The 25,182-nt window shown below is 32.4% G+C and overlaps 1 protein-coding gene across 2 annotated transcripts in view; it reads right to left on the reverse strand.

The window, feature by feature from the left end:
- Positions 1 to 1,020: 1,020 nt before the first annotated feature.
- LOC129988210 (rho-related GTP-binding protein RhoE-like) overlaps positions 1,021 to 25,182 on the reverse strand; it is a 41,657-nt gene continuing 17,495 nt past the window's right edge. Inside the window, exons 1-3 of one of the 2 annotated variants that reach the window (XM_056096374.1) lie at positions 16,055 to 16,764; positions 4,790 to 4,940; positions 1,021 to 1,112 (exon numbers count right to left, since the gene is read on the reverse strand). In XM_056096374.1, the coding sequence (XP_055952349.1) occupies positions 16,165 to 16,752 (588 nt within the window). In that variant the 5' untranslated portion in view covers positions 16,753 to 16,764 and the 3' untranslated portion in view covers positions 1,021 to 1,112; positions 4,790 to 4,940; positions 16,055 to 16,164. Of the gene's footprint in view, positions 1,113 to 4,789; positions 4,941 to 16,054; positions 16,765 to 25,182 lie in introns of those variants that run through there. The other variant, XR_008785634.1, reaches the window with a different exon arrangement.

Below are 25,182 nucleotides of genomic sequence, written 5' to 3' on the forward strand. Positions count from 1 at the left end.
TCTTTTATAAATTTAAAGGAACACTGAGCGTTCTTCATTTCTAGGGTATTGCTGTGAAATTTCATTACAATTCTGTTGTAGTATGATTCTTATGTTATAAAAACGACAAAGTTGCTTCGTAACTTTTAGATTCTTTAACCAGAACCGAATAAATTATATTAATATATGTACATCACAGAATTGTTCTATGACATTAAAATATAATCTTTCCTTAAATGTTTTAAACAGTTAGGTTTATTCTTCACTATTATTATCATCAAAAAACTTCATTTTCAATTATTGCTAAAGATGTATTTAAAATATCTCTGCAGATATCAATAATTTCAATGAAATGGTTGATATCTGCAGTAATTTCAATGAAATGGTTGATATTTAACAAACGAAAGTATATGTCTAAAAAAAGAAAATTCTGGACGATTATCGTATTTTGTAAATAAACAATCAAACTTCCAAGAAAATCCGTATTCGAGTCGTTTGTATTTCAAGGTTCATTCTACCCTTCAATATCTGTGGCGTAGAAAGGGTTAATGCGTTTTTATATTTGGCATTCACTGAAGAGATAAATACATTAATAACTTGACTTGGGAACCCCCAAAGACAAATATGAAGGTCAAATACATCCCAGTTTTTAACAGTTTAATTATTTTTAAACTCAGTCTTTCACTTATAAATTCAGCCTGGTAGTTGTAAATAAATTAAAAAATTGTAAATTAAATCAACGAAAGGTAGATGGGTATTTAATTTATAAGCATTCCTTTAACATGATTACATTTTTGGCACATTACATTTTTGTTAAAACTAAAGAGGCTTCCTAAAATTCATCCATCGTCTTTACTTCTAGTATACAAAATATGCGAAAGGAAAGTATAGTAATCGTCAAATATTTGAACTCGAAATTTTGAAGCATCTGAGATCGTCAAACTTCCATCTATCCAAAAAAAATTACTATCATTTGTGAACTTCTTTGATACTGAGGAACGAAATAAACTAGACCAATGAAATTTGGTACGTTACCTTAATGAAGAACCTACAGATGTTCACCAACCTTTGACAAAATCAAGAGACAACCTTAGAGCAGGGATGGGCAGACTTTTCCAAGGTACGGGCTACTTCTAATTTTTTCAAAGTGTTGCGGTTCAACCAGTGGCGTAGGCGTGGTGAGATTTTTTAAAAAAAAAAGGTCTACATTATTTATTACAACTTAATAATAAATATGGAATAGGTACTTACTTACATAAATACAAACACAAATATATTAACAGCCACAAATATAATAACATCAAAGGGCACATTTAATATCGAACAATTCAAAATACATCAAAAATAAATCATTTTTCATCTAAAATTAGTTTTCTCAGTTATAGTTTGTAGAAGACTATTTACTGTCCGCCAGTCTTGAATATCTCGATGTATAACTATTAGCTGCTAATCTTACACTGGATTTCTAAGTAGTCGTCTACAAGGTGGGAACGATATGTTGTCTTAACTATATTCATCGTTGAAAATGCAGATTCACGCAGATAGGCAGAGCCAAAGTTAAGCCATGTTAAATCAAATGCAGCTTTTTTTTTAATTAGTCTATTTTACTTTGTCCATTAGATTCCAAAAGATTTTCTTTGTTTCTGAATTGCGTGCTTTTAAAATTATACAATTCTGAAAGAGAAAAACTTCGTTTACCTCAAAAGATAAAGAGAATATATAATTTATATTTTCAGTTATTTCTTCCGTATCAACATTGCCAAATGAGTAACACATGAATGCAACTTTGGTTTCTTTTAATATGCGCGTCTTGAATCTTAGTATAGGCGGTCACCCCAAAATGTCTTCATGAGCCACCTGTCGATCGCGATCGACTTAATGCCCACTTCTGGTCTAGAGAAAGTCTGCATAATTAAAAAAACTCAAACTGAGGAATATAGTTTTATCAGCAAAAATATTGATTACATGAAATTTGAACCAATTAATTGTCTGTCGGTCTATCTGATCGTGGATTTATTTATTTTTTCCTTTTCCCGGCATTGAAGAAAAAACTTATCCGAAACAAGGTTCATATCAGACGGTGATATTCAAAAAAAGTGCCGAGGACTAGCTCAATATCCAAGGACCTGATCATTACGAAGACGGATTAAATAAATTCGTCCAGCGGTGTGATAAATGCCTCAAAAGGTTTGGTGATTATGTAGAGAAGTGACCGCCACATATCTCTCTTAATTACTATTTGTATCCTGGGTCTATTGTTAATAAAGCATTTTTCCTTTGCCTTGTAAACTTTTTTTGACTAATATCGCAAATAATTTTTTAATTTACACAGTCAATGAAGCATGATATTTTATTTACCAGACTTTTTTTCGATAAGTAATTATATTCTTCAAGTAAGTGCATGAATTTCGCACATAAAAATGAAGCATTTATAATTCTTTCAAAGTAACGATTGTAAAACTTTATGGGAGCAAGTATTCAATGATTTGTTGAGAGATTCGGTAATGAACAGTTCTCCGATCATTTTTTTTCTCTTGTAATAGATTTAATTTTTTTAAAAAAAGACCAACTATATATGTCCGAAAGTCTCTGAAGTGGTTGAGTTGATCGCTGAAAACTGTCAAATATTTCTTGCAATGTTATTTTTCCTCGAATGAATTTCCGCGCCGAATGAACTAATCAACGACCCATCTGCCTTTTCATAAAAATTTCGAATCCGATTATCAAATCTTATGATTATTTTTTTTCTCCCCTACGCTTCTTGGACGAATGCCTCGTACACAAAGCCAAACCCATAAAATGAGGTCCGGGGCAAATACCAGAGCAGTGTCCCCTCCCTCTCCACATTTCTTTAAAATCCAATCCCAACATTCTCACCCTATTCCCTCAAAAAAAAAAAACCATTTTGATGAGAGAGGAGAGGGATTGATATTAAATATGAAAATCAAGTATAAAGATTTTTGAATAATGAGACAAAAAATGAATCTCTTTATTTAACATATTAACTAAAGAATTAAACGATATAATTACTATAAAGGCAATAAAAATATAGTTATAATGCTCAAGAGCATTTGAAAGAGGTTTCATACTATAATAAGTAATAAATCGAAATGTATATTATGGGCGATTCTTCCAAAACATGAGAGAATCCCGTTTTAAAGCAACATTAGGGCTATTTCGGGACTGACCTCGTCATTTTGAACCACAGTCAGATGACGAGAGCGATACTTGACCTGGCACCCCTTCTCCAGACTTCCACGCCACACCAGCGGGAGGACGAAAATATCAGAGCAATTTAAATTTTTAGCGGAAACAACTGCTCGAATTTCACATACATCAAACATCTCTTGAAAAAATATAACGAAATACCATTAAAATTTTTCTACATTTTTTTTTATAAAGTCTGAGTGATATATCATTATGATGTTTTTTTCAGAAGAAAGAGACACCCCGCATTTAATATATGTGGGGAAAGGCAACGACCAGCATTAATATGAGAAATATATTTATTAAGATTAAATGACAAAGCATTACTAACATACACATAAAGATACATGAGCGTGAGCTGTACGTCTTACAGACTCACTACCCAACTCTCGTCTGCCAATAATGGCGGTAAGGATCACGTGATTAATGACGTGACGCAACATGACCAGCATGGCGCCATACAGGATACGGGATCTGTCAGCAGTTCCCACATATATATTATGCAGGTATCTTCACTCATTTTAAAGGAGGAGATTCGAATGTCTGTCTATTGGCGTATTACAAGTCCAAGTGTTTGGCTTTATACTAGCGAACTTCAATGAAATACGCTTTCGATGGTGGAAACTTGCACTTCAAATCAATATTTCAAAACTAATTACTTCTATTTAATCAAAAATGAACCGAAATTTCATTTCTTTCAGTGATCACTTCTGAAAATATTATTATGCAAAAATACTTGTTTTACATCAGCTTAAATCAATTATTCTCCAAATTTTAATAGTACTTCTAGAAGGGATTTGCAACTGTAGTCTTGTTGAAATTTAAAACATAATTTCATTGTTTCTTTATGAAATTAATACTTGACGAAATACAATTTGACGATATGGTTGAGCGAGCTGTGATTTTAAACTTTTACAGTTGCTTATAAATATTTAGTGCATACTATAATTTATGATAGCTTAAAATACCTTAGCTTTTTAAAGATCAGTATTGAATACTGGAAAATATAGTCACTGAACACTATTTCAATAATGATTCAATTGATTTACTATTCCTGGCCAAAAAATAGTAGGATTCCATTTCTAGAGCGTATTTAAAAAAATAATTAATGTTACTATTGTTATCAAATTAAAGGCAGCAGTTTCGTAATATAAAATTTAAAATGATTGAAGGATTTCTTTTTTCAATTTTATGATCGAGTTTTAGATCAATTTTATGATCGAAAGAAAACTTCCATAGGAATCGCTGAAATACGCTTATATTAAAGAAAATATACTTCAAGAATTCGGAAACATTCTTTGCGTGGAATTAAATTTAAGAAAATAAACCAGCAATCTATATGGTGTGTTAGGAGGAGGGGAACAAATTAAGACATCGCAGTCCAAAACAGAAACACATTGAAATTTAGTGCTTTCCGAAACAATTCTCGATGTGATAAATTAAAATTCTAATTGTAGAAACCACAATTCAGGATTACTCTTCTAAAAAGGAGAAGCTCTAAATGCTACGCGAGCTATCTTAACAGATTCGTCAACTTTCGTTTCGGCATCCCTTTTGAACATCAGAAATCAAAAACAAAAAAAGGATTTAGAATGCAACATACCTGTCGTTTAAAATTCATTCCCACTGTCGAAGCTGAACAGTATTAATGTAAAGGTCACCACTTGTGAGGGTATGAATTGATTCCTCCTCTTAAATGTTCAGAACTTCCAGAAAAGTTACGGCATTTTAACAAGAACAAGAGTAGATTTATTCTATACAAAAAAGAATTAAAAAAAAAAAATTAACAGAACAAGTAAGAGTAGCTCTCTCGAGTTTGGAAAGAAATATTAAATTCTTGCCGGCCAGATTACATAGTGGGTAGTGATACAGCAGTTCCCACAACAGAATTATAGTTGCAGTTACAAATGTCGAATTTCATTGAATTAGCCATTCGTTTATGAATAAATTTAACTGCATGCGAAATTGCAGATTAACAGACAATCAATCCTTTGACAAATTTGGTTCAAAATTTCATAACAATCTACACTGTAGACGCTAAACCTGTGTATCAAATTTTATAAATCTAACTCTTTATATTTTGTAATTTTGAAGTTCATTTATACTCGTCCAGACAGACAGATACTTCCTCTGAATGGATTTCATTTACATTTAGTCTTCATATACTAAATTTCATCCGTCTAGCTGAAAACATTTTTAAGTTTCACTGCCAGACAAACAATGCCAAAAATGTGTTTTTCGAATTCATGAAGATCTGATTCATCAATATCTCGAGTTAGAATTTTTTTATGATCCCGATAGATTTCATGCATGGGAGATTGTAAAGATAAAGGTTCTAAGGTTTCCTCGAGATTGTGTGCATTCGTGTGCAAAAGTGTGATAATCATTTAGCTTTTGGAAATTTGCAATTCAGTTTCTCATTTTTAACCCTTTATTTACCAACGGTACTTGAATGTACCGTTAAAAGTCATATCTTTGTAACATGACTGTTTTTTCGAACGGTGATCAAACTAAGTCGTAGAGTGTAGTTCCGCTAGCAAGTAATAGGTATTAGCTAAAAGCAGAAATAAAAAAAATCCTTTGTTATTAATTAAGAAATTTTAATTGATTAAAAAGTTTTTCCCTCTTTCCTAGGCTTATTTAGGACCAAAATGTAACAAATGAAACAAAAATAGAGTTGAAAAATTGACGGTAAAATAATTCGGTATATAAAGGGTTAAAAATGGGTATGTTGCCATTTTTACATTTTTTACTGTTATTTTTATTTGTTATTAACAATATATCTGGAATGAATACGACAAAATGTGCGATGTCATTTCTCTGAATTGTTTTTATTCTATATAATTAATGCAATTAATTTTTTTTATTTGGAAAATAAAATAAAAGTGAGCATAATATGAAGCACTTTCCTTTCGAGCCGAAAATAACATACTGCCTTCTTTTCGAATATATATCAATTTTTTTTTCTTTACTTCTAAAACACACACACCATATACTAAATATTGTAGCATGTCCGGCATCCATTTGTGTCTCAGTTTAACTAATGTAATGCAGTCGCCAAAATTAACTATTTGTGTACTCCTTATAAAGAGTAATTTAATAGTTCCTTCGACTTCCATTAGTTTCAGCAAACTAACGTCATTTTTTTTACGTTCTTATAAAAGTGATTGCGATGTCCAATTCATTTTATTATCCAATTAGCTCAAAGCTTCAATTTATTTTAAATCCATTATAAAGCGATTCAGAATTTACATTTAGATTATTCGGTTTCTTGGCCTTAACCCTACTTTGCATGCTTTTTTTTGTGTGTGTGAACCAAATCAGGATGATATAATTCAAGCTCTGGATGGAAAAATGTTTTAAAAAATATAGGAAAAATATATAATAAAAAATAATTAAAAATAGTATGATAGAAATATCCATCATCATGCAAATTAACATGTTAAGCTCAGCACAAAATCTACAATGTCCCTGTCTTTAAAATTTCTAGCTAATTTTCCAACTAATGAATGCATAATTTTAGAATTTTTTAAATAAACAAAATTTCGATATCAAATGTAATTAGACAATCGATAGAACTTATAATGGATTTCCCATCTAAGTTATCTTTTATTAGCAAAAAAAAAAAAAAAGAAAAAAAAATCTCAGATTAGTTTTTTAAAAAATATTCAAGATATCGCATGTTTCTTCCAACTACAACAAACAGCGGAATGACAAGTTCAAATCCGCTAATGACTGCGACATTTGATTTTTTTTATAGCTACGTTCCTTATTATGTAATAGTCGAGAGAAAAAGTTGCCAGCAACTACCAATTTATAATACACCTGTTTTGAGTATAATTTTTTGTTCTGTAAATGTTATGATGGAAATTTCCATCATCATGCAAAGAAGGGTTAAAAAAAGAGTATTTTTACCACAATTAAAACACCTTTAAATTTTACTTAAATTTATTTTTGGCGTTAAAAGATGTGGAATATTTCGAATTCTTATTAGCACTATGTAATGCTACAACTTCTAAATCGCCATTTTTTTCTTGTCTTAAATAAAGACAATTATAAATTTAAGCTGACTATATACAGGGTAGCCTAAAAATAATTTTCCCTGTTTAGCGGTACCTGCAACTAAAACGAATGAACGACCTGAAACCACATTTGATATACAGATTGTGGAAAGTATGTTAAAATGAATTCCGCAGAAAAAAAAATAGTACCAAAAGTTGCCGATAGTGTAAATACTGGCACTGTGGGGGTACAGTTATGAATGAATTCCTGAAACTCACAGAAATTAATATTTTATTCATCAATATTAAGGTTCTTTGGACGCTATGCAACATTTTATTTATTCTGAACTTCTCTGTGTACAACATATTGCATACGATGTATAACGTTCCCCACTGTTGCGTGTAAATCTGTCAGTCTCGATGTTCATAACAGCCTGTCTTATGTTCCGTTTCAAGATATGCGGGTTTACTTAAGAGAGACCACAGCATTACACTATCTAGTGTAGAACAATTTTGCCAATAAAGCATGCTGAGGTAAGGTAGGGCCCATATTAAGCGCACATCAACAGTCAAGAACGAATTGCAAACAGGTTGTTTGCTTTTCCCCTTTTACAAGGAATACGTGCTGCTGCTGTCACGCACGCACTAGGAATTTTACATAATCAATCCTCATTCTACGTGACAGCAGCGCCAATATTACTCCTATCGGCAACTTTCATTACTAATTTTTTTTCTTATCCTTCCAAAGTCTGTATATGTGAAATGTGGTTTAACTTCTTTCATTCGTTTTAGCTGCAGATGCCACCAAATAGGGAAAGTTATTTTATGGTCACTCAGTATATATTATTAGAATAATACCTTGATGATTAACGAGAGGATGCCTCATGAATTGGAGCTCTTGATGCAGTCTGCTGTGTGTGTGTGTGTGTGTGTGTGTGTGTGTGTGTGTGTGTGTGTGTGCAGCTGTCGTGAAAGGCGATAAATATTGTTATGAATTCGGGGTTCTTTTGATTCGTTAGTCGATAAAGAATCAGTCCTTTAAAATATTTATTCCAGTAAATTCTGGACTTTACACGAAGAAACAAATACACAGATACGTATATACACAGACGAACACACTCAATACACAGCAGCACACTACAATATACAGTAGCCCAAAAGTAGTAATCGGTAGTAATAACCACAGCACACAAAGCGGCCAGACAGAATGCAGTAGTAGGAGGGAATCTACGTAGTTTCACTCTACTATCCCTCCAAACGCCTGCAATTCTCAACTGTCTCCTCGCTTTAGCTGTATCCAGCTGCTGACTCACTACTACACGACATGCTACTCCACACACGACTCGATGCTGCTTCCACACCAGATTCAGCACACAGCTCAATTCAGCAGTCGCTTGAGCTCCACTCAACACTTGCGCTTCGCTGGACTATTCGCCGTTGACTCACTATGTGACACTAAACCTCTCGACGACTCTATCCACGACTGTCTTCAGCTTAGACTGCCATCCTTGAATATTTCCCAGAGCCGGACAGAGAAGATTCTGGAACAATCGGGCATATCTCGGTTCCTACTGGTTCTATTACCAAAATTCTGGTCGATTCCAGTATTATCTATTTAGTCGCCAAATTTGTCGCCAAGGTCTGGGATCACTGATTCGGCATCCGATCAGAATCCAACAGAGCTCACCGTAAAACTGTCTTTCCAGTGATTGAAATAACCCTGTTGGAAAGCAACATTATAGATTTGTAATAATATCTTCTTGCGTATTGCTACATGCGAGCTGATGTTCCGCAAGGCAGAAATTCATCAGTGTGTTCATTGAAGTGTTTCTGCAAAATCTTCCTCGTCTTACAAGTCAGATTCCTTTTCCATTCTGAGTTTCCATTGAGTTGCAGAAGTCTTTACGTTCTTTTCGATAGAGATATTTATCTCATCTGGATCTCCTCAGTGATTCGCCGCATCTATTAAGGCAAATTCCTTGCAATCGACTAAGAGTTGTAATTATTATTGAGTGTTTCAATAAGAATGAGTTAGTCAACAGATTAAAAAAAATTATCTTTAGAAGTTTTTTTTTTTTTTAAATATCTGCTTTTGAATTTTAAGAGCTCTGTTAGTCATCCACTTTAGAGAGCGTGAACTAAAAGCAAATAAAACAATGGGAATTGGGTCAAAAAATAAAATTTTAGAACATAGAAATAGGGATTAACTTAAGATAAGAATAGAAATTAATTAGGATTTAAGTATTATGAGGCAACATTACATGTAGTATATAATAGATGGGCGCGTACGCATATAATTATGGCTATCAAACGGAAGGTAACGTAATACGGAAAGACAAGCAGGGCCGTAAAACTGAACAAAAACAGGGTTTGGAACAAGCTGTATTTGAATCCATAAGAACCAACTAACTTTAATGCTCTTATTTATAGAGAAATCTTTTTTGTTTAAGTGCAAGGATGAAATTCAAGGCAGCAGACGAATCTGAATTTAAAAATCGAATCATTATAGATCTGGGTTCGAACCGGTAGAAAAAGATCAGGATTCTTAATGTGAAACTTGAGGAAGCGGTGGGTTGTATTAATTCTATTTAAAATTAATTAGTTTCTAATCACTTGAATTCGAAATACACTTTAATGTCTATGTTGCGTGCATTTTCTTTTTCAGTCTATACGTTCGAGAGAGATAAATGCTGAATCAGCTAAATTCAAAGAAAATTCGCTCCTGAAGCTGTATAAATTCTAAATGAGTTTCCGTACCTTTTTTTCCTCTTATCCGATTTCCTAGTTGGAGTTTATCACTCCCTTGATCATGAATTCAACAAAGAACTTTAAAAAATATCAGGCTTGGACATCAGGAGAAGAACAAAGCTCATTTTAAGAACGTTTTAAAGCTCGCCTGCTTCCCCCCCCCCCAGAAAGTGCATTTTATATACATGAAGTAATAAGTGAAACATCACACACATTGTATATAAAGAAGTGGAGAAACATATCATACAAATGCAACAAACACGCGATATGCGGCCAATTTTTGTAGCGTTGTGAAATTTTGTCATAAATCAATATTAAAAGAAATACGGAAAGAAAAAGAATTGCATTTAAAGTAAATTGATGTGTCATCAAAAAATGATTTAACCAATTAACTGTTTTTAACGAGTATACTCGTCATGGAAAAAGTACAACATTTTGAGTTATGACGAGTTTATTCGTTAGGAGTAATAAGTAGTGACAATTTGAAATTTGAATTACAATTTTAGTAAACACTCAAACATATTCATAAATTTCAAGATGTTTAAAATATTTTGAGGCCAAGTCGAAATCAAAGGTACGAATAAAAGATTATTATGCGTTGTACCCTGCTTTGCTCAATACCATTCTCTAACAGAAAATTAAAATAATAATTTTTTTTTATGTTTCTTTTCGTTCATAGGCAAAATATGTATGTTAGTGTAAGTAAATAAATAAACGCGATTATTGAAATTTAAAAAAATAAAAGTCATTGCATTACAACGTAATTTCATATTACACATACTTGTTTAACGAGTAGACTCGTCATCGCTAAAATTTTGAAACACAATTTAGATACGCATTTTCCGAAGAGATCGAAACACATACTTAAATGGGTGAAAGCCTGATTTCCATGCGTTTTTACCAAATATTGTAAGCCATTAAAAAGAAAAGTCATTACTATACTACCAAATAGTAAAAATAACAAAAGCGAATAAGAAACAGGAGATTAAAAAATTAAATAATTTTCGCACATCCCTAAAATAGCAAAAAAGAAAGACAAAATGCCAGTTATAAAAATACCTCTTGTGCAATCCAAGTTCAGACCTCTTGTTTTCTCCATCCAAATTATATTTTTTTTTTAATGAAATCATCGTATAATTAATTTTTAAGGATCAAACATCACGATAAACTGAATTAGCAAAGATTTTGGGGGGTTTTTTTTCCCACGAGTTTAAGTAATTTGCATTAAAAAAATTTCAATTTGATTTTTTTTAAACAAAATAATAAAAAAATATTACGAATTTTTCTTAGATGTTTTTCTAAATATTTGAATAGAAATGTATTTTGTTGACTTACAAATATTCAGACAAAATACAAACAAAAACATCTGCAAGCGAATCTTAAAACATGAAGAGAAAAAATTTAAGAATACTGTTCTACAATTTAAATTATTTTAATTTGAATACATTCAAGTACATGAACATTATAAATCATGAACATGTACATAAAATTATAAATAAAAACACAAAACTTGATACATTTAAAAAACGTCCGTTTTTCGAAGGGCTCAAAAGTTGCAAGTCTTCGATGATCTGGCTTTACCACTTCCGTGGTGTTTACCATGCATCGAATTACAGACATTTACCTGCTTGAAATTTTTACCAGCCACTCTTTGAAAATTAGATAATTATAACTTTAATACACTGAACGAATGCCACAATAGATCCTTTTCTTTCATTCAAACGTTACTATTTCTGCACTATTTCCAACCGTATACCGCACAGCACCAAGTCTTATATGTAATGCGTTATTCAACTGAATATAAAGTTCATCGAAAATGTTTTTACAGTATGATACATTTGTATATCAAACTGTTTCAGAAATAATTTTTTTAAAAATCGGTAAAGTTTATCACAAACCCGGCCCACTCATTCGCTATTCGAAAAGTGAAAACCTCTATCACAGACTAATAACGGACAAAGAAAGGGGAAAAAAATCAAAATAATTAGAAGCTGTCGTCCTGAAGCTTTCATCTCGACATTGCTCGACCTCGAGTAAGATCGTTAATACTTTATATAGCAATCAATAATAAAGAAATATAGATCCTTGGCGTGTATTTCCCATTTTTGTGAATCTATCGTGCGAATTCACCGAACGATTATAATCAAAATTTACTCGAACCACCAAATAGATTTTCTTTGAATGGGTTTCTCTCAAAAAGCGATTGAAATCTACAAAATTGATTTAATTGTACAATATAAAGACAGACTTCATTTATCAGGAGGAATAGTCATAGAGATAATACATATTTTCAATTAATGCTCATAAGAAAATTACAATAAATTTTTCCTGCAAATCTTTTACGATAGAAATGCACAATAATAGCTCAGAAGTTTAATAATTAATACAAAGGTTTGGTAAGCGTACATTTGTTTGTTTCTCAATTAATACAAATATTTGTCTTTAAAAATAGCAAATGGAGTGTAGTATATTTGTTCAAACACGGTACAAACACAATTTATGCGCGCAATTAGTACCAATCATTTTTGGGTAAAGGATTTTTTTTGTTTGTTTTGTTTCCCGAGTCAAACTAGCTCTCACTTAACAATCTTAATTCGCCCCAAACATCAAATAACTAGTAGTTATCCTTGTCTAACAAAGGAAAAAAAAGTTTATAATATTAAAACAGGTAGTTCATGTTTTTCTTTTATTAAGAAGGCACTCTTCAACTCACTTTCATGCACTTCATCGATTCGACTATTAGTGCCTTTCAATTTGAATCTATGAGACCCACAATTCATATCTAATGCACTTTGAATGGATAATCTATTCTGGAAATAATCAGCTACTTCGTGATAAATATTTATTACAGCAAGCATTTATCAGACTTCCTACATTGCTGTCATTTATTGTCATCAACACGCCTACATCAACACTTTGCGTCCGTACTGGAATCTTCTTTCGAATAACATGCAATCTTATATTCATTACCGATTTCCAGCGGAACGTTTCCAAAAGTTCGTTTGCAACAGTCTGGAAAGTATTCAGCCACAACATTTTGGAATCCTTAGTCCGTTCACATTATTATTTGAGTTTTGAATAATTTCCACCGTGATCAGATTATCACGTTGTTTTTGATCTTTGGATGCAATTATCTCCTCAATACTTTCAAGCTGTTCTTTTAGCTGCATAATATACTGCTAAAAGTCTAAGTAGGAATACGTACGTATAAGCTATTCTTTTCCAAGTTTTTCGTTCTTAATTATTCATTGACTCCACGTTTCTGAAAGTGTGATTGTAAAAATATATAACGCACCAGTTCATTTCTACGTATTTCGCATTGCAATTCGCTGCATTTGTCTAAAATAGCATATTGTTGTTTTAAAAGAAGTTAATAATACCCAATCAAGAGCTTCTGGGAAAAAATTCGGCCATGTGATCCGGATTTTGATAAAACTGTAAAGCAATGGTTTGAAGAAGCGAAATGTCGTAAGATGATTCCGATATTAGCGAAGCAGAACGATTATAAGCGATCATGGAAAAAAAAGAAGTGAACAAGAAAGTGAAGAAAATTTGGACGTAAATTCAAAAGAAGACGACGACATGGTTGGCATGAGAATTTATTTCAAGTGTTCCAATCAGCCATTAGTGAGTTCATACTCCCGGACACCTCAGCCACTAATTATTTTGAGGCTGTCCAGAATTCTTCCTACTTTTCAACATTTATAGCCGACTGAAAATGGAGCCTGGACCTATATTTTCTCGGCCGATATGTTACTTATGATTACAAAATATACAAATTTCAAATTTACTGCAATTAGCAAAAATATAGACCAAAAGAAGTCAGATTTTCTCAATTTGGATATATGGGAATTACGTGGCTTTATGGGTCTACTGCTTTACATTACTGCTTATTTAAATTTTCTCCTTATTGATTAATGTAACTGAACGCCTCGCATGTTGGAAGTATGTGACAAAATCGAGACGAAAGCACTCCACGAACATTTCTTCACTTTTGTCCAGGGTATGATCAAATGATCACAGCTCGAAACGCCCCTCGAATGTCCGCTTGCAAGAAATTGGATTCTCCGACTGAATCAGACTCTTAGAAAATAGAAATGTTTTCGCTTAACCGGAGTGAAAACAGTTTTGTATTTCCACTTAACATGCCCGATTTCTGACATTTGGTTGCATAATCTATGCTGAATATTGCCATGTTCAATATTTTCCTCATTCCAGTCACCGTTTAACGTTTAGATCACGAATTATGGACACCAGCTATAGGAGGGGTTCATTAATCGGATAGGTTCATTATTTTATATAAAAAGGAAAGGGAAAAAATGAGCTAAAATCTTTCTTATCGCATTACTATGCTTCAATCTAATGAACGAGCCTTTAGTTATAATGGAATTTCCAAAACTTATTATTTCAAGATATATGAAAAACATTCTTAAGTATGTAGATGAAAAAAATTGAAAGTAAAAACATTCATTGGAAATGAATCCAATTTTAAAATATCTAAGACAGTAGTGTACAGGAGAAAGAACGCAGCTCAAACTACACAAAGCTAGACGAGGACTAACCCTTTGACTTTATAAAATCACTATTTAGATGCGATGTTTGCCAATAAATTCAAATATTTTTCAAACAGAGTGAAATGATGCTATATGTTACACGATAATAAAAATCTGCAATCATAAAAATAAACATTCTAAACTGAGAAAAACGTGGGATGCAATTAAAAAAAAAATGGACCGATTGACAACCCGCGGAAATCGCGAGATAAGCAATTGGAGGGTTAAATGTAAATACTGTTCACAATTTATGCACGCATTCTAAAAAGGTTTCGCAAGTTTTGCAAAAAATAATTTGCTGCCACTTTCATTTAATAAAAAGGACAAATTTCACGCGAGATTTTGGAGATTTGCAATTCTGTTAAAGAAATTATTTTTGTTTCGATAGTTAAAATTAATTTCCATGTTTAGAATCGCAGTTAATGTATTTTCATTATAGCATGGTATCTCGACATATCTCCAATACCGTTGAAATTCTAAAAATGACTATCTAAAACCAAGTATCGGATTCGGTTTACTTGAAACACAATTTTCAGCTAAATACGACTGTATTTCTTTTCTGAATTTTCATAATTATCTTTGACTTGCATTTAAATTTGTTAAAACATAGTAATATCAATTACTCAAAAGTGGTACTGATTTTATTTAAACATTTAATCCTATATATTTTGGAGCATGCACACATTCTATTCTGTGAATAGATTTCCTTCAAATGCACTTTGTATACTTTAAACAGATAATCTCCTTATTAACGCTAACCAGAATATATATCCTTATGACTTAAAATACACGTCAAATAAATTGATATTTAATGCACGTTTTGGTCCCAGTTATTTCAATAGTCAATTTGACAAGTGTTGAATTTTTACGAGTTATTAAGAGATAAAATATTCGTCAATAACTTCAGAAAAAAAAGTTTCCGATTTCAAATGGTTATATATTTTAAAACCGATGCATTCTTTGCACAACATCATGCACAACAGAATGTCCAATCCAAAATATTATAAAACATAAGAAGACCACAGGACAGAGCTTGCTTTGCCCTTTGCATTTGTTTGACAACATTTAACCATCTCTGCCAAATTCTTTCCGATTTCTTACAATTTTAGAATAAATAAATTCGCGAATAAAGGTGGTTCGCAATTATTAACTATGGCATTAACTCATCTATCACAACTGAAAGAATTCTGTATGGTAACATGCAGAATTTTGAAGTAGAGTTGAGATAAATGGATTTGGGAATATGTTTACACATTTCATATATAAAAGTCAGTAATATTTGATCAAATATGCAAAAAATTATTTTCATGCAAAGTTCTTCAACAAAATGATTCCGACAACCTAGTGTAATTTGAAGAATACCTTACCTCATGTCATACCATTAAAGCAACTCCTACCCTTATTTGAAGTTGCCTTTTCATTAAAGATAAAATTTAGATGAATGCACATAATACTGAATTTACTCTTAAATGGATATATAAAAGTAAGCATTTCAGTTTAAAAAGATTTTATGTAAAAAAAACATTGTTTTAAAATGCAGTAATAAAGTTTTGATACAAAACTTACTAAAAAAAATCTTCAAATATATTTAAAATCAGCAAGTCCATAGAATTTTTCCAACCATGAAATTTTGTCGATTTTGAGTGAACCTGAAAGTAGATTCCTTTTCAGGCCTGTCATTTCGAAGGTTTCAGTCTCTCTTCGATGCTGAGCACTACGTCAGGAACATATTTACCGGTGTAGGCCGAGATTTCATAGTACTTATCAGCTCCAATCGATCTGGCCATGTCTTTCCCTTCCTTTCGAGATACGGGGGTCTCATTTTTCCTCTGTTCCATTTTGTTGCCAACCACGAACACTTTCGCATCCGGCAGAAATTGCTTCACTTCTTCGTGCCATTTCGGAATAGCCTCCCAACTCTCACGGTCCGCTATCGAGTAACAAATAACTACCGCCCGAGAGTTTCGGTACGCCCGAGCTCGGATGTGAGCAAGATCATCGGAAGCTGGAAGTTCCCTTAGCACGAAATCAATAAGTTTCCTATCGCCTCCAAAGCCAACAGATTTTCGCCATTGCCGAGGCTGGTTTAGTTCTGGATAGATGCACTCTTCTGTCACAAAGCACTCGATGAAGCTGGTCTTGCCCGATCCCTTGTTTCCGACGACAACAATTTTTGTGTCACCTTCAGAGTCGCCGTCCGTTCCATCCAGACCCGCCAGCTTCAAGATTTTGTCTAAATCTTTTTCAACAGGCCGAGACACCATTTTGAAACTCGAAATACCAGATTATTCGAGATCACTGAGCTCCTTAAAAGATGATGGTTCGTGCCAGAGAGTTGGAAACCCCGAGTATGTCGCCAATATGGCGACCCAAGCAATCCTCTAGTTCCACTGGCAGTCCTTCGAATGGATTGTTAGCATAATTGTTAGTGTTTTATTGATAAAATGGTAAATGTTAAGAAAAACTGAAAATTAAAAAATAATATTAAAATAATTGTTTGAGGAATAAAATTTAAGATAATTTCGATTTATAAGAAAATAATTTTAATAAGAATTTCGATTTGTGCATTGGATTTCATTTTATTTTTCTACATAAATGAGCAGTTTTAATTGTTCTCGTTTTAAAAAGAATTATTTACTCAAATTTTTGATGTCAGCTTTTTAAGAATTTGCAAATTTAAGCACAAACTTCATTTTCTTATCAGAACTTTCTTTATACTTTGGAAGTAAAAAATATTAAAAAAAGCACACCTCTTTCAAAAAATCGACTAATAATAGTATAGAAGAAGCCATAGTAACAAACCAGCATTCACACGAGGCCAACTATTGCGCGCATTGGAAGGGCACGCCTACCTCATCACATGTTTACAATGGGACAATAGCAAATAGTTGTCTCGATGGGATTACCCTTTACCATTGTCCAGTTGGTATCACGTGATGTTCTTGACCTTCCAATGCGCGCAATAGTTGGTCTCGTGTGAGCCTTGTTTAATACCCATGCTCTTCTAATTATCTCAAAATCGTTCATTTCAATGTATTAGCAAAAACCTTGGATATTTTTATACGTTGAAAAAAAATCCTGCCCGGTTCCCATTTTTGAAACCTCAAGCATCATGAATGTTGTTAAAATTTTCTGTTAGAAACAAAATATTGTGCCATAGCACACACTACTTGCTGCTAAAAATTAAATCGGCATTGAAGTTTTGAGTAGTTAAGGTTTGACTGCGACCGTTTTATTTCAGTTCTTACATTCGCAGATACTTTGATTTGGCGACTTGGCACTTTTTTAAGTTGACGGGCTCCAGTATGTAGCTGATTGAATGATTAAATTCCTTAATTCTGACGATGACTTTTTTTTTTTTGCCTGTCTGTAAGCCATACCTAATAGCCCATAGAATAGTTTCAAGGGACTGAATAAATTCTAATCCAATTCACTAAGGTTTTCGTTATATTTTTTTAATGCAAAGCATGTTTAACTTCATTACGGTGATAAAGTCTCGAATTCTGGATTGAAAATTCCTTGAATTCGAATCCCGCTTCCTTCAAAGATCCTCAGTGTGATCCTGATGCGCTATAAATCTGACAAATGAAAAATGCGTCCTCCAGCTGGTTGATACTTCTTCTTCTTGTTGTATACAGCCGAATATCCCGCCACCACTGAACGGAACAGTATCGAACAGGATTCGTTGCGACAGACTGCTGTCTTAAGCATAACCCTTCCATAACATCGGCCGATTCACCAAATTGATATTCTCTTCGAGGCCTTTGGCCCCCAGTCACAAAGTGATCAATCTCTGACCTTCTTCCTCATCTTCCCATACGCCTATCTTCCTGTTAAACAAGGAGAAGAAAAGAAAATAGAATATGAAAAAATATATTTATATAAGGAATTATATAAGGAGAATATAAGAAAATCTGTTCGAAATTCTTAATAATCCTCCAAATTCTCGTTCCACAACAATAGAAATCCAAACATTCTAAAACTTTCAAATAGTTGATAATAAACTGACAATTTTTTTTAATGTTTTTAACATCATGTCCTTTAGTATTTTAATATTATCTGGTACCACCAGTACTGTACTCAAGTCATCATTTCCAATCTCAGATTCTTTCTTAATTCTGAGATTTCTATGGATTCCTTTACATAATGGTAAACAGTACCCAGTGGATTCCTCCTCAGATGCATTTATTTCCCTGCATTCTTCCAAATGCAAGCTGGCTGATGTTGAAGGAGTTGTTGCTTCATGCACCTTGTCGGCCACTATTCAAAAATATGCTCTATAACTGACTTCCTATCCAAGAGTGATTGCTGGTATCAATAGCATCATTGGCTAGTATCAATAGCTTCAATATCGCTACTTGGAATGGTTTCACAATCATAGCGAACCATAGTTTCATGAATTTTGTATTAGTAAAAACTGCGATTTCGGACATTGATTATAATGACGGTTCATGAGAATAACTTACAAAATTGAGCGCATTATGCATAAGTTCATAAAAATTACAAAATAATAAAAGTATGAATATATAAAATTCGTTTTTACTGTTAACATATTGTATACGACGAAAATTCCATGCGATATAATAACATGGCCTTTAATGGGGCAAGTTATTTCGATACATATAAGTGTATAAAAGTGTTTACTGTTGATTTATCGTCATCTAAACATTTTTTTAAAAATATGTTATGGATCTACTGTAATGATTAGAGTACATTTTAAAGAGTGTTTCGTGAAAGAACTTGTAATAGATTGTTTTAAAAATTTCTTGGGGAAAAAAACGTGCCTCAGTCTTCTCAATGCAATTGAAATGCTATCTTGGTTGTAAAGGAGACACACTGTATATGTAGAGTAGATCTTGATCAAGACCCATCAAATAACACAGTAACATAGCAAAAATGAATATCAAGCAACAGTTCAATCACGAAATAGTTCCCCGATCAAATCGGAGAATAAATCACCAAAAAACCGCTAACAGGCTGTTTGCTCTAAACAGCTATGTCAGGGGCGCTCCAGAAATCCGCCAATCTTTATCGCTTGAATCTTAACACAGAAACCCGAATCGTTCGCAGCTTCTAAAAATATTGGAAGCAAATTCTCCGGACACCGACATCTCTCCGAATTCCAATTCGAAGCCTCTCACTGCTCTCTCTCTCTCTCTCTCTCTCTCTTTGACTCGAAACAAACCAAAAATAAGCATTGTATTTCCGTCAGATCTTCGCCTCCGATTTTCTCATTGGCAAACTTAAGTTCGCTATCACCCAATAGCAGCTCAGCAACACTTCTTCAATGATCTCAACTCGATCGAGGGAGTGTCAAGGAATTCATCTTTGTGGCGACCGCAGCTAACATAGGCTGAAGTACACCTGACTTTGACACTTAATGACAACGGTTGCAGGTGATTGATCGTTGATATCTTGAGGTGTCTTTTCATAAGGGAAAAAAAGTTTAGCACCTGGATGTTTTGACATTTTCCCCCCTTGAAGACATGCTGGATCTATTTGAAACGACGGGGTACACATCTGTGTTCCGACACCTGGATAGTAATGATTGACCAGACACAATGACTTTCTTTGTAAAGGATCCATATCTGGAGGTCCGTAGGCACTTAACTATGTGTAGGAAAATGGGTGACGTTACAATAGATAATATAATACGTGTCGGAATAAGTGAAATTTCCGCTCTCTTTTTTATATTTTAATATGTTTGCATAATAAATATTCTTATGAAAAACTTGTTGTTCACTCTGGTTATCTTCTCCGTCCAGAAGCAATCCATTTTGAAAGCCACATTTCTTCGGACGCAGGGGAAGCTGGAAGGAAGCGATGATCAATATTAGGAATTATTTTATTATTGTAATTATTTATTCTCCTGAATTTTATTATATTTTAAATAAAAATGCAATGTTTTTTTTTTGTTTCCTTTTAGTTCTGACTGAAACATGACACGTTGATTGAAAATGATCCGAAGAATATAATTTTGAAATCGTATCAATCTGGCTTGTGTGTCTCTCTTGTAAACACAATAACTCAGAAATACAATGAGCTAGAGGGATAAAATTTAGTCTGTGATTTTGAAAAGATGAAGTTCCCTATTAAAGGTGTGTCCCAAATTCTTCTAAGGGCTCGCTGTATTTATTTAAGTGCATGTGAACTCGGTAAGTCAAAAATGCAACGAAATAAGATAAATGAAATTTCGCATATGATTTTTTTACTGCAAATGTGGATTCACATCAAAATTCGAATCAAATAAATGTATGCTATCGCGAATTAAAGGTTGGGCTGAAAGGGCCCGCCAAAATGAAGCCTTATTTTTAAATATTGCCGATATTATTATTAGATGCTTGCATAATTTTGATCCTTTTTTCATTTTAAAAAGGCATTTATTGAGAAAAATTGGTACAATATATATTTTCTGTTTTTTTCTCCAACTTTTTTCCCATTTTCGTCCAATAAATCTTGCAATTGATGGTCTTCGATTTTTTTTTACCTTCCATGCCTTTTTTTTTTTTTTTTTTTGCCATTGACATCGGAATTACCAATCTTAAATCGTTGAAATCAAAACCGACGATTGGGATATGACGGAGCAGCATCACCATAAGTTTCTAAAAGTGCCTTATGGGCTTCGGCAGCAGATTTCTTCAAATCAAGCAAAAAAAAGCAACGAATGTCGAAAATGCAATTTGGAGCGTTCCATGATTGGGGTCTTTATACACTGAATAACCCAATAATTACTAAATGGAAAACTTTCCAAATGATAATAATAAAATAATAGTAAATTGGCAAAACCCAAAACTATTATTGTTTTTATATATATACTTCGCATGTTTACCAACAGATGTCGTTATATATATATATATATATATATATATATATATATATATATATATATATCCCTAATAATACGCTGATTGTAGTGCTTGTAAAAAAACTTGGGCTACACATACTGGAAATAGATTATTGAAGTAAATGATTTTATTACGATTTTAACCCCTTTGGAGGCAATTCTTTTTAATCGTTTGATTTTGAAGATAATTTAAATATATTCTTTTTTCATCATTTTTATATCTAATAAACGGTCTGAAATTCTCTGCTTTTGGAATTATTTATTAATCTGACTTTTCCTTCACCGCGTTTTCGTTAGTATTTATTCCTGCATATTTTTTATTTTGTCCTTTGCATTCATTAGGGGTCGCGGTGCCTGGTGCAAGGTCTGGGCTTCGAAACAGGAGGGTTTCAGGTTCGAAACCCGATTCCACCGAAGAACCGTCGTATACGTGGTCTGGGGCATGTTAAATCCGTCAAGATCAGATGTCCTCCCGTTGGTGTAGTGTGGAAGTTTGGAGAGAGGGGTGCTAACCCAGCTGTCGTCTTCGTCATATGATTGCGATTCAAGATTACAAGATCCATCCCAAAAAATCCCTAGTGTTGCTTTAAAGCGGGACATTAATATAACTAAGCTATACATACATTTTATTACATGGAAATTTTTTTCTCCTGTGAGCGAGAGTGCAATGCAGAAAAGTTTCTTTCATATCATTGCAAATTTTGATAATATTAGAAGGAAAATATTTCATGGAATTATTTTTCTGGTTGTACGCAGTGTTCTCTGAATTCCAGAAAAAAATCGAACAGAATATCCTAAAAATTCCGAACACATTCATTTATACATATCTAGCACCGTATTCACTATTTTATTGAATTGATTGCGACATAGTAATATCCCTGCCATCATTTAAATTTAAAATAAAATTTACAATTTTTTTAAAAAAATCATTGCTGTTTAGAATAAAGCGAAAAGGCTTTAATCACAATGTTTGATTTTTTTGACAATAATTGATAACTGAATGATTACTATAGATTTAATGGGAATAATTTGATAACCCCAAAGAGAACAAAGCTTTTTAGTATATTTCATTTGATTCGCAAGTCCTTACATTTGTAAGATCGAATATTATTTGCACTTTTTTAAAAAAATAAAATGTTGCAGAAGATAATATTACGATAATGTATTAAACATGATAAGGCAATATTCGGAAGTTCAAGCACCAGTTAAAGAGCATAATCTAAATGTGATTTCAGTTCTGTGTACTGTTCTTTCCTTAAATTTAGCCGGCAACTTTGCTGCAATACAACAGTTCAATATTTTATTTTCGTACAAGAATTATTCTTTTTTTCTGCATCCTCTCGTTGCTAGCAAATATTAAATGAATGTAAAGAAATGCGAAAATTCACTTTATTATTAATTGAATTATCTGATAGAATCGGTGATAATTGATTTAGTTCTTGCTTTCAAAGTTTATTTAGACAAAATTAATAGAAGCTTATCAGAAATGGAGAAAAAAAACCTACTGTAAGCTGAAGTTGGTTTACTTAAGAAAACGTTTAAGAATGAAACGTTACTGTGACTGTCATTTGGAATGTCATGTAATTTGCAAACAATAAATCATTAATAAAATTATTAGGGAACTTGATTAAGCAGTTTGGAAATTTTTACTGCAGAAATAAGTGGTCTTTTACATGTTTAGAAGAAATTTCTAATATCCTAGATAAAAATTTTATCATCTACACGGACTCTCTCAGTATTTTATATTCTCTAAAATCCTGTAATCCTCGTCCTCATCCTCATCCTTTGGTTTAAAGGGTCCGAGATGTTTTTGATAAACTAATTTCTCGTAGTTATACTAGCTTATTCTCTTGGGTACCATCCCATGTTGAAATTTTAGACAACAAAGAGGCAGACAAGGCTGCCAAATTGGCTACTACTTCAATCGCTACTGCTATTTCAGTGAGCGACATAAAGAAGGCATATTAAAATGTTTCTTTATTCTAAATGGTAAAGACAGTGGGACCGGAAGACAAACAACAAATTTCATGTTATAAAACCCAATGTGCAACCTTGACCCTCATAAGCGACCAGAAAAGCATATACTATTTGAACTGCTTTATGCATTGGACGCATTAGATTCAACCATATTCACTTGTTGCTAGGTAAACAACCACCACTGTGTTCGCAGTGTCATTGTCAAATGTCTGTCCAACGTATATGGTCAGATTGCCCAAATTTCAATGTCCAGATTTAGCAGTTTTTTCAAAAGTCCTGCACTGCATTATCTTTCTTGCTTGTTAGGATACCTCATGTCCAACTCTTTGCAAAATCCATAAAGTTTTATCCATTTATTTAAATCTCAATTACATTTTAGAGTTTCTTTCGATGACTGTTTTGTGATGAGATGATTTTACCTATAGTTTGGCGCAGCATGGTCAACATCATGGTCCTTGTTAACTTTCAAGCATCATATTCATCAAAAACGTCCATAAAAAACATTTTCTAAAAAAAAATCGTTGTTTTTTTTCCTCTCATGACGAATTCATTTATAACATATTTAATTCTACTTGTGACAATTTAATTTACAAGTCTTTCTCGAAGAATTGAAAATTATGAGTATAATTTTGGAATATCTAAATATATATATATATATATATTTTATTTTAATATATCTATAGCAGAAAAGAACATTTTTCTTGACAATCTAAAATCTATTCAGTTCTTGTTGCTTCAAAAAGGCGATAAAGAAAAAATTTGTAGTCTAATTGGAATGCATAAAGCCTTTGAATAATATAATAAAAATTTTCTAGAGCTGAAATAAAATGGTTGGTTCTTCTTATAATGGATTCATCGGCATAGAAATAATTTTCTGTTTTGAAAAAGAGTAAAATATTATTACTGAAGTTCAATATCAAAAAAGGCAAATTAAATAGTATTGTTCTATTGTATATGGACCAAGAACAATCAAATAGCATTGGCGTATCTGAATTAATTGAAAGTGTTTTCAAGAGAAATTCTAGGAAAAAATTTATTTTGATTTCTTGTTTTATTTATAATTAGGTTATAACGCTTGTAATAGTTTTTCTTCGAACAATCGTGCATTTAGTTTTGTAAAATTGTAAATATCATTAATTAGCGCCACATCCAACAGAGCTTTTCAAAAATTGCAAAGCAGTTTTTGCATTGATTTTAACTTTTAAATTATTGTAGTCTTTCTAAACATATTAGAATGCCATGCTATTTATTCATTGAAATGGCCAAAGGTTTGAAATTTATATCCTTATATAAGATAACACAATTTCCTTTATCATGTTCTATTCAAAAGATTCTTTGAGACATTTTAAAAGGCTATATTTTATATATCTGAAAATGCAACAATTTATCATGATCAATTGAACAATGTAATCTAGTTCCATTTTCTTTTTATCACAATCTAAGTAATCTCAGAATGATCCGAATTTATTTTCAATCTTCTGTTTATTTAAAGTACTTAAGGATTGCTTTTTCCTAAACACGTCCTTTTGTACATAGTTTCATGCCTCTAAGTGATTAATAAAGAGAGAAATAAAATAATTTAGTATCGATTATGAAAAAATAAAGAAAAGAAAAAATTCATCAATTATAACTGTACGAAAATTTAAATCTTACAGATCTTGTTTGAATCCTTTTTACTTTTTCGTTTTCCCGTATTTAGAAACAAATTAATTATCATTTTATCTTAATAACTCAATGAATATAAAACTTATTCATTCGACAATCAAAGTAACTCTTTGTATAAAAAGTATTTCTTTCATATAATAAATTATAAGTTATTTCGGTGATATTTAACATAAATATTTATGCATGCGAATTACAGATATAAATTTCA

This window comes from Argiope bruennichi, chromosome 10 (genome assembly GCF_947563725.1).
Source record: "Argiope bruennichi chromosome 10, qqArgBrue1.1, whole genome shotgun sequence".
In the NCBI taxonomy this organism is placed as follows: domain Eukaryota; kingdom Metazoa; phylum Arthropoda; class Arachnida; order Araneae; family Araneidae; genus Argiope; species Argiope bruennichi.